The sequence below is a fragment of the Hyperolius riggenbachi genome, chromosome 2 (assembly GCF_040937935.1).
Source record: "Hyperolius riggenbachi isolate aHypRig1 chromosome 2, aHypRig1.pri, whole genome shotgun sequence".
NCBI classification, from domain to species: Eukaryota; Metazoa; Chordata; class Amphibia; order Anura; family Hyperoliidae; genus Hyperolius; species Hyperolius riggenbachi.
The window spans coordinates 264,209,209-264,223,314 of NC_090647.1; the positions used below are offsets into that span (position 1 = coordinate 264,209,209).

Below are 14,106 nucleotides of genomic sequence, written 5' to 3' on the forward strand. Positions count from 1 at the left end.
CCATGTACATTTTCAATGCAGTGTTATTAATTAGCATATAATTGTATTCAAATTACTCTTAAATTAGAACAGTTTTGGTAACTGTGTGAGGTTTCGCACATAGCTTAAAAAGCCTCCTGTACAACAAAACACTGATGGTGTAATATTAGTCATTCAGACAGATTAGTACTTAATGATGTTAAAGCCTAGCCCCAGACACAATATCTTCCAAGTCCTTTGTAGCTTTCTATAAGCGCCTTTATTAACAGAAGTCACTACACTGGTGAGAACTTACAGATCCAAGAAACAGAATTTACCACAATGAAGCTGAAGTGAATAAGGCACAACACTGGAATACTGATTTAGCCAGCAATATTTTTATGTCATCATAGGTGTGTCAGTGTTTATGCACATGCTTTCTGTTTTTTATGCTTTGCAAACCACTCTTCACTCTTGTCTGCAGCCATGGCCTGTAAATACACATAAGGGAATTAGTTATATCAAGAAATTGTTTAATATCACATATTAATATCATCTCTGATGATAACATGAAGACAGTGCTAAATATTCTCATTCAAAAAATAAAGTGTGGGGGAAACAGATGTACCATCATATGTTTGGCAAATATTCATATAATGCTATGGCTTTGGAGCTTAGCTTCCCCTCTTTCACAGTACCTGTCCTCCCGGAGTGAGAGGATTTAGGTCATCCAGCTTCACACCCCATATCAGTATGTAGTAATACAACTCTGCTTGTGTGGTCAGGATGTAGACTGGATCACCAGTTCTTTGTCCTATGGGAGGCCAGCCACCCAGCAACAGTAGTAGGTCAGTTATCCTGCTTTGTGGTTTGGCTTTGAGAAGAACTTAAAAGTGGAAATCCAGAGAGTATTACACATTGTATGGATCATCTTGTTGTACAAGATTATTATTATAAATCTCTCCTGGAGCTTCGAGCCTACCGACTTCCGGCCTCATGCAATATTTGGAAGAATGAGAGCTTTGTACTGCAATTACAATCTATAATAATTTCCAAGCTGGCCACACTGTCTGTATGTCTGTCCAACCCTTACATGCCTCCTGCCCACTATAATTGGCCATGGCGCTGATAGGATGTCACATGCGTGTGGCGGGATGGCATGTGTGCAACCAGCGAAATAGCAAACACGACGTCTAGAGAGATGGAACGCACTCCTTCCCTGTAGCGTATGTCACCAGCTAATTTTTTTTTTTAACCATTCTAATTGCCTGGTTGTCCTGCCAATCCTCTACGTGTTTGTTTCAGGCAGGTGTGAGAGTCTATGTGGTGATATATTGGGGTGCTTATGATGTAAGGATAATATTTTCATTTTCCTGTCTGCTATGTACTTCAGATGCGTATGTATGGGTGGTCATCTGGCTTTGGTGAAGCTGTACTTGTCTGTATGACAGTGTGGATTACAATTACCCTCAGTTCCTCTGGGGGCAGGGAGCTAATTAGAAGCCCCATTGCCCCATTATACAAATCCAGACAGAGTCAGGGAACTTCAAAGGCTAACAAAAAACTCTAGAATTTACATCTGGCAAGCCTGCTGGAAGGTGGAGGAAGCCTTAATCAATTGTCACCTGGAGGGTGGGGGGAAGACCTTTTTGATGATCTGAAAACTGAGACAGGGAAAGGTTTGAAGTGGCATATCACAGGAAAGGATATGACGCACGTTATGTATGGACTAGACCTGTGGAAATTGAATTATTGGTGGAGTTGAAAAGCCTCACTTAACAATCTCTTGATGTATAGACATTGTAACCTGGGGAAATTGGGCTAAGGAAGTCTTTTGTTGGGTGTGTGTACTATAGTGGATGTTGGGTCTCTGGAAATCCAATTATGACTGAGGATGTAATTAAATCTAGCTTCCCCCCGTCCACACAGGCTTACAGCCTCGGGGCGAATATTTCATTATAAAAACCAGGGGACAGCTACCTCAAATCAGTTCTCTTCTGACGGTAGCGGCAGCTGGTCTCCCGGCCCAAGCTAAGAGGCTCCTGGTCAAAGCCAGAACTGTGTCCGTCCACAAAAGTCCAAGATTCTTCTATCTGGATCCCTGTATTTGGTAAGCAAATCGCTTTTGTGTGTATCTTTGTAACTCTTTAATTTTGTAACTTTTTTACTTTGTTTTCTGTAATCTTTTGTATATATTCTGTTCTGCATTGTTCCATGTTTTTCTGGAATATTAAATTATTATTTAATAAGCTCGACTTCTGCCGTACTAAACTAACACTCATAGCCTAGAGGAGACTGCAGTGTAGCTGTGTATAAGTCCATGCCTAATTGTATGCTTGAGCAACACTACCATATGAAATCGCAATTGCATTGTGTGTGTGTGGCACTTCTGCGCTCGACAGCCGAGTGGGAAGTCTAACAGTATCGTTCGGAACGACTGTTAGTGGTTTTGCTGCACGACAGTGTAACTTGCATTACAAATCATTGTCTGATTGTGCTGTGTTACTGTACAACTGTACTGTGTGTGTGGGTGCGTGGCGTTCTCGTATTCGGCCTAAGCGCGAAGCTGACCCAAATACGAAAACGCAGATTGCGTGTTGAGCCCTCGACAGCTGAGGGGACGTGTCTAGCAACGCTAGTGGTGGCAGTGGGAAGTGTTTGAGGGGTTCCAGCCTTGTTTGTAGCTTAAATAAGGCTGTTCCCCGCTTAATCTGATCAAACCTGTGGTCGGGAACCGTATACGCAGGCGTGCCGCGGGACGGTTCCTGACATCTATCCCAGTCCGAGTGCTCTCATTTTTTCAAAGCAGTTGCCCTGTGTAATACAAGCGTGGGTTTCTTTGTTATGGGCAACTCAGCTTGTAAATTAAAAGATCAGCCTTTTGTGTTGTACATTATTTTAGTTATGCTTAAAATGCACCCTGGCATCTCTGTACACCACTTCTATAATAAAAGCATTTGTTATTTTGTGAAATCAATGACATAAAAAAAAGAGAACTTCACATTTTACAGTTACAATAGCTAAATTTCCTTAAAAAGTGTACCTTAGGCTCCGTCTGTAATACAAATGGGACACAGAGGCAGGTTCTATGCTTAATGACACTTCTCTGTGCGCTGCTCTCCATCCCCCTTCTCTCCGCTGTGGACCCCCGAAAATGCCAACAATGGGATTGTCGCTAGATAACTAGGGGAAGGGTGTCCCTAGCAGGAGAGGAACTTTTCCCTACCTCTGTTTCGGCTCTCCCCAACCCCCCCCCCCCCCCCCTCCCCTTTCCCATGGATCACTAAAAACAAAACTGACTGATTGCTGGTCACAGGAGTGGCTGTAAGAGGCACTACCTGATCCTGGCTAGACCCTCGGATCAGGTAGTATGTTTTATTTTGAACATTTATTCTTGGGCTTGCTTTAAACAAGTTATCAGTGACAATGGGACACTTTCCAATGATTTATAGAGCCATATTTTGTATTTCCTTTATGAATACATACATCATTTAGAAGTTGGTCTCCTTTTGGATCAGTCTGAGATAGTTCCCGGAATGCTTCATCCCCAACAAAGCAAATTTCATGACCATCCTGTAAAGATAAAAACAACTCAACTGGTGGTCTATATAAAATGTCAGCATGGAGGATAAGGGAAAATAAAACTTGCTTTGCAGTGCTGGAATCTTGGATTTACTTTCCAACTGCACTATCTACATGGATTCAGTATATCCTACCTACATTTATTATATGAAGTAGCAAAAGTATATATAACTTTCCTGGTGTCCCATTTTCTTATTTTCACTTTCAGGGGTTAAATCTAATCACTGACATGTGCACTGCTGCTAAGTCAGCATAACTAAAATCTGATTTGTTCAGATTGGAACAAAAATAACTTCAGAGACAGCCTGTATTCTCAAAAGATATAAAGATATATATATATATATATATATATATATAATATTTAAAAAAAAAAAAAACAGCAATTGCGATTCGAAAAAACAACAAATGGTGCTAATGAAAAATGAGCTCCGCAATTTACATGTTATTGTGCTGCTCATTAGGATTGGCAAAACGGCTGCTAGCGGAAGAGGGCCCAAAGTCCAATCGAGGATTTCTTCCTTTGGCTGTCAAACAGGAATGCCAGGCTTGGTCAAGTATTCGGTTTATGCTGTGGAAAGGGGAGCCTCAGTCAGAGGCAGATAGAGGGAGACAAGATTGATGACAGATAGAGGATTTAGTAATGCATGTCTGGGTACTCTTCTATTTCACCAGCTGCTTATCTTTACACTGTGTATGTAGTTCTCTGCTCCAGCCCTCAGTGTAGACAAGTTGTTACATGATGAGCTATACTTGAAAGAATTCTAGTTTCCCAAAGAATTGTTATTTTAATGAGACACAAGTGCATAAAGGAGGTCATGTGGAACATATCAAAACATGTTTAATTATTTAGTGTTTGGTAGGCTGTATATCATTAATGCCAGCACTTTTGTGTGTCATAAAAATGTGTTAGAAAAATATAACAAGGCCAACACACCTTGTAAATAACAAAAACATTGCATCACTATTGTTTGTAATGCGGCCAGCACAGTGGTGTAGTCGACACTACTTTGGCCTTGCAGTACTGGGTCCCCGGTCCGAATCTCAGGGCACTATCTGCATGAAGTTTGTAGGTTCTCCCTGTGTCTGCATGGGTTTGCTTCAGTCATGCCGGTTTCCTTCCAGATCTAAAAAAAACATACCGATACAGTAATTTAACTGGCTTCTCCCTAAACGGTTCTGGACAATGTTTAGTTAAAGCTATGCAGCACTTGTTCCCGCTTAAGTACCAGAGGGACACTTGTAATTGGCTCACAGTGAACAGGAGGTCAGGAGCCAATAAAAATGGCTCCTGACCGAAATTATGGAGTTCAGCTGTAGTTTTGAGCTGGCGAAGATTCCCTCTTGCATCCCATGCTCGGAATCCGGCAGCGTTAAAACTACGCCGCATCAGGCTTAAGGAGAAACTCCGACCAAGAATTGAACTTTATCCCAATCAGTAGCCGATACCCCCTTTTACATGAGAAATCTATTCTTTTTCACAAATAGACCATCAGGGGGCACTGTATGGCTGATATTGTGGTGAAACCTCTCCCACAAAGAAGTTCTGAGTACGTACTCTTGGCAGTTTCCTGTCTGTGAACCCTGTTGCATTGTGGGAAATAGCTGTTTACAGCGGTTTCCAACTGCCAAAACAGCAGCTACATCACTTGCCAGCAGTAAAAATGTCACCATGTGATAAATGTCAGAATATAAATCAGGGATTTAAAATATTTTACAATGGGCAAACACTGACTAACTCATTTATACATAATTATTGTAAAAATGAAGCACTTTTTTATTACATTATTTTCACTGGAGTTCCTCTTTAAAGGGACCAGAGGCTCTGGTTCGAAATAGGTTAAATTAGCCCTAGACTACGATGGACATAGGACTATGGTAGGGATTAGATTGTGAGCTCCTGAGTGAGGGTTAGTGACAAGACTGTATACTCTACAGCGCTGCAGAAGATTTTGGCAGTACATAAATACTATATAATAATGATGATGCTTTAAGTGAACCTGAGGCAGCATAAGATTAAAAAAAAAATACTATCCGAGGGCTAGCTGGATCAGGTAGAGTCACTTACTGCCACTCCCGCTTTGTTTTATTTAATGGCTTTGGTAAAAAAAAAAAAAAGGCGGGGAAGGGGTTTTAATAACGCCCGAGGGAGCATCATACATGCCTTTCCTGCAATGGAAGCCCCTTCCTTTATTAGGCTACTAACAAGCTGAGGTTGGTAGATTTTGAGGGGGGGGGGGGGGGGGGGGCGCAGCAGAGGAAGAGGAGCAGAGAGCGGCGCTGAGGGGACAGAGAGGGGCGCTGAGGGGACAGAGAGGTATGTCATTTAGAAGGGAACATGCCTCTGTGTCCTATTTGCTCCCCTAAAATCCGCCTCTGGTAAATTTTAAACAACCTGTGTCTAAATCATGTGATGTGAAGCAAAACTGTGAAACATTATCCTGTTGCCATTTTTCAGTAGCTCCAGACTTCAGCGTTATCCTTTGCTCTGGAGCTTCTTTTTCTTACTCTGTATCTAAAGCCTCGTACATATGTTAGAGGGTTCTTGGCTGAGCCAGCTGGTCAGGGCTGTTTCTGCTGAGAATCTTGCAAGTGCACACGGCCTCAATGTGTTGCCAAGAGATCTGAATCGCTATGTCTTCTCTGCCAACCACAGGCTGAGCCCATTGTTCCCCCACTCATCCCTCCACCTCAAAGCCACTTTATTGGGCACCCCACCGTTGTCCCTGCTTAGCAACAAAATGTGTTGCTAGTCTTTAGATTACTGGTGTGTTGGTACAGCACTTAGCCTTAATTGGCCCCTGGGATTGACTCCGGTCTCTGTGGGCAACAGTTATTGTGTGTGTGTATGCACCTTTAGACTTATGCCTGAGTCATGCAACTTCATCCCTCACTAGGCTGCTCCCATTAGCCAACTGTCACCTTTTCTTGGCATGCTCCATCAGTAACAGGATTATTGGACACCAATTTTCAATCAACCTAGAGAGCAGGGGTGTCAAACTCAAATATGAAGTGGGCCGAAATTGAGCTCTGAGACCAAGTCGCGGGCCAACCTCAATGTCCAGTGGCCACTTCTCTCCCTTATAAAATACCCTGGTGTCTAATGTCTAGTGGCCCCCTCCTTCCCCTATACAGTTCCATGGTGTCTGGTGGCCCCCTCCCTCTCCTATACAGTTCCACAGTGCTTTCCCCCTTCCTATTTGGCTTCCCTGGTGATCTAAGGCTTGCCCTCCAACATAGCTTCTCTGGTGATCCTAAGTGGGCCAAACATAATGCTAAGTGGGGAAATCACCTGAGGGCCAAATCTGATGGCTCCGAGGGCCAGATTTGGCCCACGGGCCGGAGCTTGACATGTAGAGAAAGAACTGAAACTAATTTTACAACTGAATCAGATATTAAACTTCCCGCCCTTCTTACTAGTGGGATGGAGGTCACATTGGGGAACCCCATGGTTTGTAATAGTCTAGATTTGTCTTTTTACAGTTTTTTTAAATGGATGTGACTGTATGGAAGTAGGAAATAGTTAAATTCAATTTGTAACATGAATTCTATTTGAAGCGTTACAGTAAAGCAGAACTTTATGAGATTATTTAGTAATAAGCCAAACATGGGTTACTCATTTATTCCACTTAAATCCAGATATTTTCATAAAGGATCATTCTGCACTAATGAGCTCTTATCAGCCTAAACTGATGAGAATAAAGAATAAAAAGCAGAAGTCATTATGACTACAAAGATGGAAACAATTTTGCAGAGCTATTATAGAAGCTCCACCATTCCTGGACTTACTTTTTATACTACAACTCATATTCAGCATCTGGCTATAAAATGTTTACTGAGCGATTAAAGAGGAAGAATAGTTTTGCTTTCCATCTGATCTGAGGCATGCAGACTTTGTTACATAATCCAATAAAAGGGATACTTCCTGGTCTGGCAAAGAGCACTAAACAGAGTTAAGAGAACGTATGGCAAAGAGCCAGCGTATAAACAGTATTTGAGAACGGATCCTGGGAAATGAGAGCTTTCCTTTCATTCTAGCGATCTATACTGTCATATTGCCACTGTTTTCCTAATCAGAATATGGATACTATACCACCTGTGTCATCCTTTGTTACTGAGAGCACAACAATATCTATCACCAAATCTAGTGTCATATCTGTATTACCTTTACTTACGGTGCCCATTACCTTAGCGAACAATGGTATCGATAAAATCATTCAGATGGAAAGACAAGATCATATTTAATTGATCCATGACATTAAACAAATTTAACTTGTGATCGTATATAAACTACTGCATTTCTGGACCATAAGTCGCCCCTGATGGTGAAGCCATGAGGAAGAGAGGACGTTAATGATTGCTGCTGGCGTCTGGAGCAGGTGAGACACACACTGCTGCTTCCGCTGGGCTGTGCACTATGCAAGCTAAACGGGGCTGGGGGAGTACAGATCAACGAGTCCTCGTCAGGTGGGTTAATATCGGTGGGTTTCCGTAACGTGGGGACTCCCTGTATTTGGACCATAAGATGCACTGACTTTTTTGTCTTAGGGCTCAAACCCACTAGCAGCCTTTTCTAAGCGCTTGTGATTTGAAAGGCTCTTGCTAATGCAATGTTATGGGGGATTTTTTATAACATCACATCCCTCTAGTGGGATCACACCCATAGCATTACATTAGCAAGAGTTTTTCAAATAACAAGCGCTTAGCAACAGCTTAGTAACATACTGCTAGTGGGTTCCAGACCTTATGGTCCGTGAAATACGGTAGTTGCAGTTGTGTCTATGAACAAAATCTGCCACACATTTTTAAAGAAAACAAAATGATCATTCAGAATCCATAAGGCCCATCATGTACTGTTTTCATACAATACTTTGCTGCTCTCCGGGATGATCAGCATGAGGCTCCCTGCACACTGCATGCGATTCCGCTTTTTAATCGGTTTTTACATCTGATTCCAATTTTTAATCTTTACTGCATGCTGCATTTTTTGATCCGTTTTTCTGTTGAATGTATTCATGGAAAATCAGAAACGGAATCGGAAAACGGATTTGCAGTGTGCAGGGAGCCAAATGCTGACAAGTGTCTGCGTGTAAACTATTCCAAATTCTTCAAAGAAAATCAGAATGGTTTACAATTTTTAATTCACACGTCTAAAAGCAGAATAATAGGGGTTTTATTTTTTATTAGCTGTATTATAAAACGTTAATAAATAGATGCTTAGTAGGAGGTTCAGTCATGGTCCTCAGTTTACAAAGCCTCATAAGTTTTAAATAAAGCATAGTAGAAAGAGCTTTGCAACGCCATCTTCAAAGCCCCTCCCCAGGCAAAAATGTTTTCCTAACACTGCTCCCCCACCAGGACCGGATTTACAGTTCAGGAGCCTATAAGCACAGAAGTTTTGGCGCCCTAAACTCTGCCCTCAGCACAGGCCACACACCCTTTTTGCCACAAAGAATTTACCAAGTACAGTGGGTTGCAAAAGTGTTCGGCCCCCTTGAAGTTTTCCACATTTTGTCACATTACTGCCACAAACATGAATCAATTTGGAATTCCACGTGAAAGACCAATACAAAGTGGTGTACACATGAGAAGTGGATCAAAAATCATACATGATTCCAAACATTTTTTTTACAAATCAATAACTGCAAAGTGGGGTGTGCGTAATTATTCAGCCCCCCTGAGTCAATACTTTGTAGAACCACCTTTTGCTGCAAATACAGCTGCCAGTCTTTTAGGGTATGGCTCTACCAGCTTTGCACATCTAGAGACTGAAATCCTTGCCCATTCGTCTTTGCAAAACAGCTCCAGCTCAGTCAGATTAAATGGACAGCGTTTGTGAACAGCAGTTTTCAGATCTTGCCACAGATTTTCAATTGGATTTAGATATGGACTTTGACTGGGCTATTCTAACACATGGATATGTTTTGTTTTAAACCATTCCAGTGTTGCCCTGGCTTTATGTTTAGGGTCGTTGTCCTGCTGGAAGGTGAACCTCTGCCACTGTCAAGTCTTTTGCAGACTAGATTACCGTATATACTCGCAAGCAAGCCAACCTGCATATAAAGCCGACCCCCCAACTTTTACCTGGAAAACCAGGAAAAATGATTGACCCCCATATAAGCCGGGGGTAGGAAATGCTGTCCGTGTGATCCCCCCAGTGTGTCCCGGTATAGCTAGTATAGTGCCCAGTGTGGGTAGGTGGTGCCCCAGTATAGCTAGTAAAGTGCCCAGTATAGCTAGTAAAGTGCCCAGTATAGCTAGTAAAGTGCCCAGTATAGCTAGTATACTGGCCAGTATGGGTAGGTAGTGCCCCAGTATAGCTAGTATAGTGCCCAGTATAGCTAGTATAATGCCCAGTATAGCTAGTAACTTGCCCCAGTATAGTGCCCAGTATAGCTAGTAACGTGCCCCAGTATAGCTAGTATAGTGCCCAGCGTAGGTAGTATAGTGCCCAGTATAGCTAGTAACGTGCCCCAGTATAGCTAGTATAGTGCCCAATATAGCTAGTAACGTGCCCCAGTATAGTGCCCCAGTATAGCTAGTATAGTGCCCAGGGTAGGTAGTATAGTGCCCAGTATAGCTAGTAACATGCCCAGTATCGCTAGTATAGTGCCCAGTATAGCTAGTAACGTGCCCCAGTATAGCTAGTATAGTGCCCAGTATAGCTAGTAACGTGCCCCAGTATAGCTAGTATAGTGCCCACAATAGTGCCCAGTATAGCTAGTAACGTGCCCCAGTATAGCTAGTATAGTGCCCACAATAGTGCCCAGTATAGCTAGTAACGTGCCCCAGTATAGCTAGTATAGTGCCCAGCGTAGGTAGTATAGTGAAGTCCCCGCCCCCCGCTATTACCTTAGCTCGGCGCCGCTCCTATTCCCCTGTTTATAATCCACAGCAGCGCGCCCCACGGCGGCTGCAGTGATAAGGGAGGAAGCCATAGAGAGAGCGGCTTCCTGTAGCGGCGATGTGTATCGCCGTTACTATGGGAACCACTCTCTCTCTACGGCTCCCTCATCACAGCAGCAGCCGTGGGGCACACTGCTGTGGATTATACGAGCAGGACAGGGGAATAGAAGCGGCGCCGAGCTAAGGTAATAGCAGCGGGGGGAGTGATGGGGCTTCATTTTTTTTACACACTCGCAAGCCGATCCCCCAACTTTTGACCCACTTTTTGGGGGTCAAAAATTTGGCTTGCTTGCGAGTATATACGGTAAGTCATTTAGACCCCGACAGGGTGGGACTCTTGTCCCAGAGGATCACTAGAAAGAGAGTTACCTCAGGCGTGACCAAGATGGCGGAGTGAGAAGACGTGCTTTCAGAGTCTCCGCTACTAGCCTACTGATTTTTTCTCCTGAACAACTCTAATTGCTTTCCGATCACGCTTCTGGCAACGGGCAAGCCTCACACAACCCCTCCGTATGTCACGGGGGAAGAACAAGCAGGAAACCAGCAACTTAGCTGCAGCCAAAGCAGCCCAACGCGGCCTGGAGGCCCCGCCAACGCCTGCTCCTAAAAAACGCAGCAAGGCTATCCAGACAATGGCGGCGCAGGAGGAAGATGAACACCCCTCCTTGCTAGAAGCACTGGCCAAGCTGGATGAAAAGATATCCGCCAAGATCGACCAGGTGCACTCGGACACCGGACTGATCCGGCAGGACCTCACCCGGATACGTACCCGCCTATCTGAGGTAGAGGCGAGAACCACCGCCATCGAAAACACCTCCGCCACCCATTCCTCGGATATCCAATCCCTAAAGAAACAGGTCCGCACTCTTGTGGCCAGAGCGGAGGATGCGGAGAACCGCAACAGGCGAAACAATCTTCGGATTGTTGGTCTCCCGGAGGGCGCCGAGGGCGAAGACACAACGGCCTTCACGGAGGGCCTACTGCGTGAGCTGCTCCCTGACGCTGCTTTTTCACAGCAGTTCGTGGTAGAGCGGGCTCACAGGATCCCAGCTAAGAAGCCCTCACCCGGCGCACGGTCGAGACCCTTCATCTTCCGTCTCCTCAACTTTCGCGACCGAGACTTGGTGCTGCGGGAGGCCCGCCGGGTCGGCGACCTCCACTACGAGAACGGCCTTCTCCTCATCTTCCCGGATTTCACCGCCGAAACACAACGCCTCCGCAAATCCTTTGAGGCGGTGAGGAAATCGCTCCGAGACAAGGGGATAAAGTATGCTACCATCTTCCCGGCCAAACTACGCGTGGAGGATGGCGAGACGGTTCGCATCTTTGCTACTCCAGAGGAGGCTGCCTCGTGGCTGGAGGCCCAACCAGGATAAGTACTATACGCCTACATATTTTTTGTTTTGTTGCTCCTTTCTTTCTTTTTCCGGCCTGATAGTTTTCAAGACCCAGGTCCCAGTCTAGCTCCCTGCTAGAATTACCCGGGCAGGCTGGGCCTCCAGGCTAGACGTATGGCCGGGCGCTGGCCGCCATTGTGGGAGATGCCTGCTTTCTTTTTACCCGCACCTACCTCCTAAAGGCTCTGAAATGGGGACTTCTTCACCTATGTTATGATATTTTATTTTTTATTTCTTGATATCTCCGCCGCCCAATTGGGGCTATGGGGACTGGATCACTCCTTATACGCCCAGTCGGGGCCTCATCTGGCTGCCCCACGCGGTCGCTCCAGGCTGCCAGAAAGAACACATCTATGTAGCTGCAATGTGTCCGATTGCTTGCATATCCTAACCTTATTACGGAACCAGCCTATCAATCTGTGTTATGCCTGTAGCTTGTTGCACTATTAAGTTTTAGAGCTGTTAGTAGTCAGTATGCGTTATACGGTATGCTATTGTTCGGAGTGAAGCCGAACTGACATCTTGACATGCAAGTTATTTTTGGGGGTTTTAGGGATAAAGTATTCTCATGTTGGGGGGGGAATACAGGGAGGGTTTACTGGGGAACTATGAGTGCATTGCGTCGTACAGGAATAAATCTGCCAAGGGGTTCGCCCCGACTGTCTCAAATAATTTCTATGCACCTTAGGTATGTCTGACAACCAAAGGCTCTCTCTCCTTACGTGGAACGTGCGAGGTCTAAATGACAAAATAAAACGCTCACTTATCTTTAATTATCTAAAACAACACAAACCCCAGATCTGCTTACTGCAGGAAACACACCTCCAGGGTAGCCGTATCCTTACAGCTAAGAAGCCTTGGATCGCGGCGCATTATCATGCTACCTACTCCTCCTATTCCAGGGGTGTATGTATTCTCATCAATAAAAATTTGACATACGAGACTCTTGAGGTTAAGACCGACCCACATGGCAGATTTGTTCTTCTACACGCTAACTTTAATAGAATTGAATATGTAATTGTAAGTGTGTACCTTCCTCCTCCGGCCGACTCTACTGTCCTTTATGAACTCATGCCACTTATAGCCAAATACCCTTCAGCCAAGGTGATAGTAGCTGGGGACTTCAATCTTACAATGCAGCCCTCTGACAGAACCTCCGCGGGGAGCAGATACTCCCCCGATCTCCGTAACTGGGCGGATGCTTTCTCGTTAACCGATGCCTGGAGGTGGAAACACCCCTTGGCACAAGGCTTCACCTGCCAATCCTCAACATATCACACTATGTCTAGACTGGATCACTTTTTTGTGTCTCAGGATGTGCTCCCGCTGCTGGGGGACATTGACCGCCTTCCCTGGGCCATATCAGATCACGCTCCTATTATGCTGTTCCTGGCCACGGGGAATGCGAGGTCCCTCACCACATGGAGGATATCTTCGTACTGGATCCAGGACGAGGAGGTGGGAAGGGAGGTACACACTGCCTGGTCAGAATACTGGCACACAAACAGGGACACATGCTCGAAAGATGTGGTTTGGGACGCCTCTAAGGCATATATCAGGGGGGCTTACAGGTCTTCTATAAAAAAGGTCAGGGACACTCGCAAAGCCGCACTCACACAAGCAATTGACCACGCCAAAACTAAGGAAGCTGTATTCACTAATTGCCCATCCCCAGACGGTTTCAAACAGTGGAAGTCGGCCCAAGGGAAGGTAAACCTAATGGAGGTGGATTTGACCAGGAAATTTCTTCTTAGACAAACGCACCGTATTTTTGAGCAAGGGAACCAATGTGGTAGCCTACTGGCATGGCTAGCTAGAGACCAAACACCCAAAACTAGCATACCACTTATTCTAGATAATACAGGTGTGGCTTATACCACCCCCCCTGATATCAACAAAGTATTCAGAGAATACTATATCAATCTTTACTCCTCCCGAGCCCACTATACTCTGCCCGAGCTCATGGAATACCTGGGGGGGGTCCCCCTCCCACGACTGGAAGCGGAACAAAAACAAATCTTGGATGGGGATATCACGGGAATTGAAGTTGAAATGGCCATCTCTAGTATGCAAACAGGTAAAACGCCAGGTTTGGACGGCATTCCCGTAGAATATTATAAATTATACAAAGCAGAGGTAAGCCCAATTCTGGCTGAACTATATAACTCTATGCAAGCCGAATGCCCAACACCAGACTCAATGAGAACAGCCCTCATAGTGGTGATCCCCAAGAAGGAGAAGGACCCTACCCGCTGTGCCTCCTATC

The 14,106-nt window shown here is 44.8% G+C and overlaps 1 protein-coding gene across 2 annotated transcripts in view; it reads right to left on the minus strand.

Moving 5' to 3' along the window:
* Positions 1-215: 215 nt before the first annotated feature.
* GLOD4 (glyoxalase domain containing 4) overlaps positions 216-14,106 on the minus strand; it is a 72,714-nt gene continuing 58,823 nt past the window's right edge. Inside the window, exons 8-9 of one of the 2 annotated variants that reach the window (XM_068268607.1) lie at positions 3,445-3,531; positions 216-449 (exon numbers count right to left, since the gene is read on the minus strand). In XM_068268607.1, coding sequence (XP_068124708.1) covers positions 384-449; positions 3,445-3,531 — 153 coding nt within the window. In that variant the 3' untranslated portion in view covers positions 216-383. The remainder of the gene's footprint in view (positions 450-3,444; positions 3,532-14,106) is intronic. The other variant, XM_068268608.1, reaches the window with a different exon arrangement.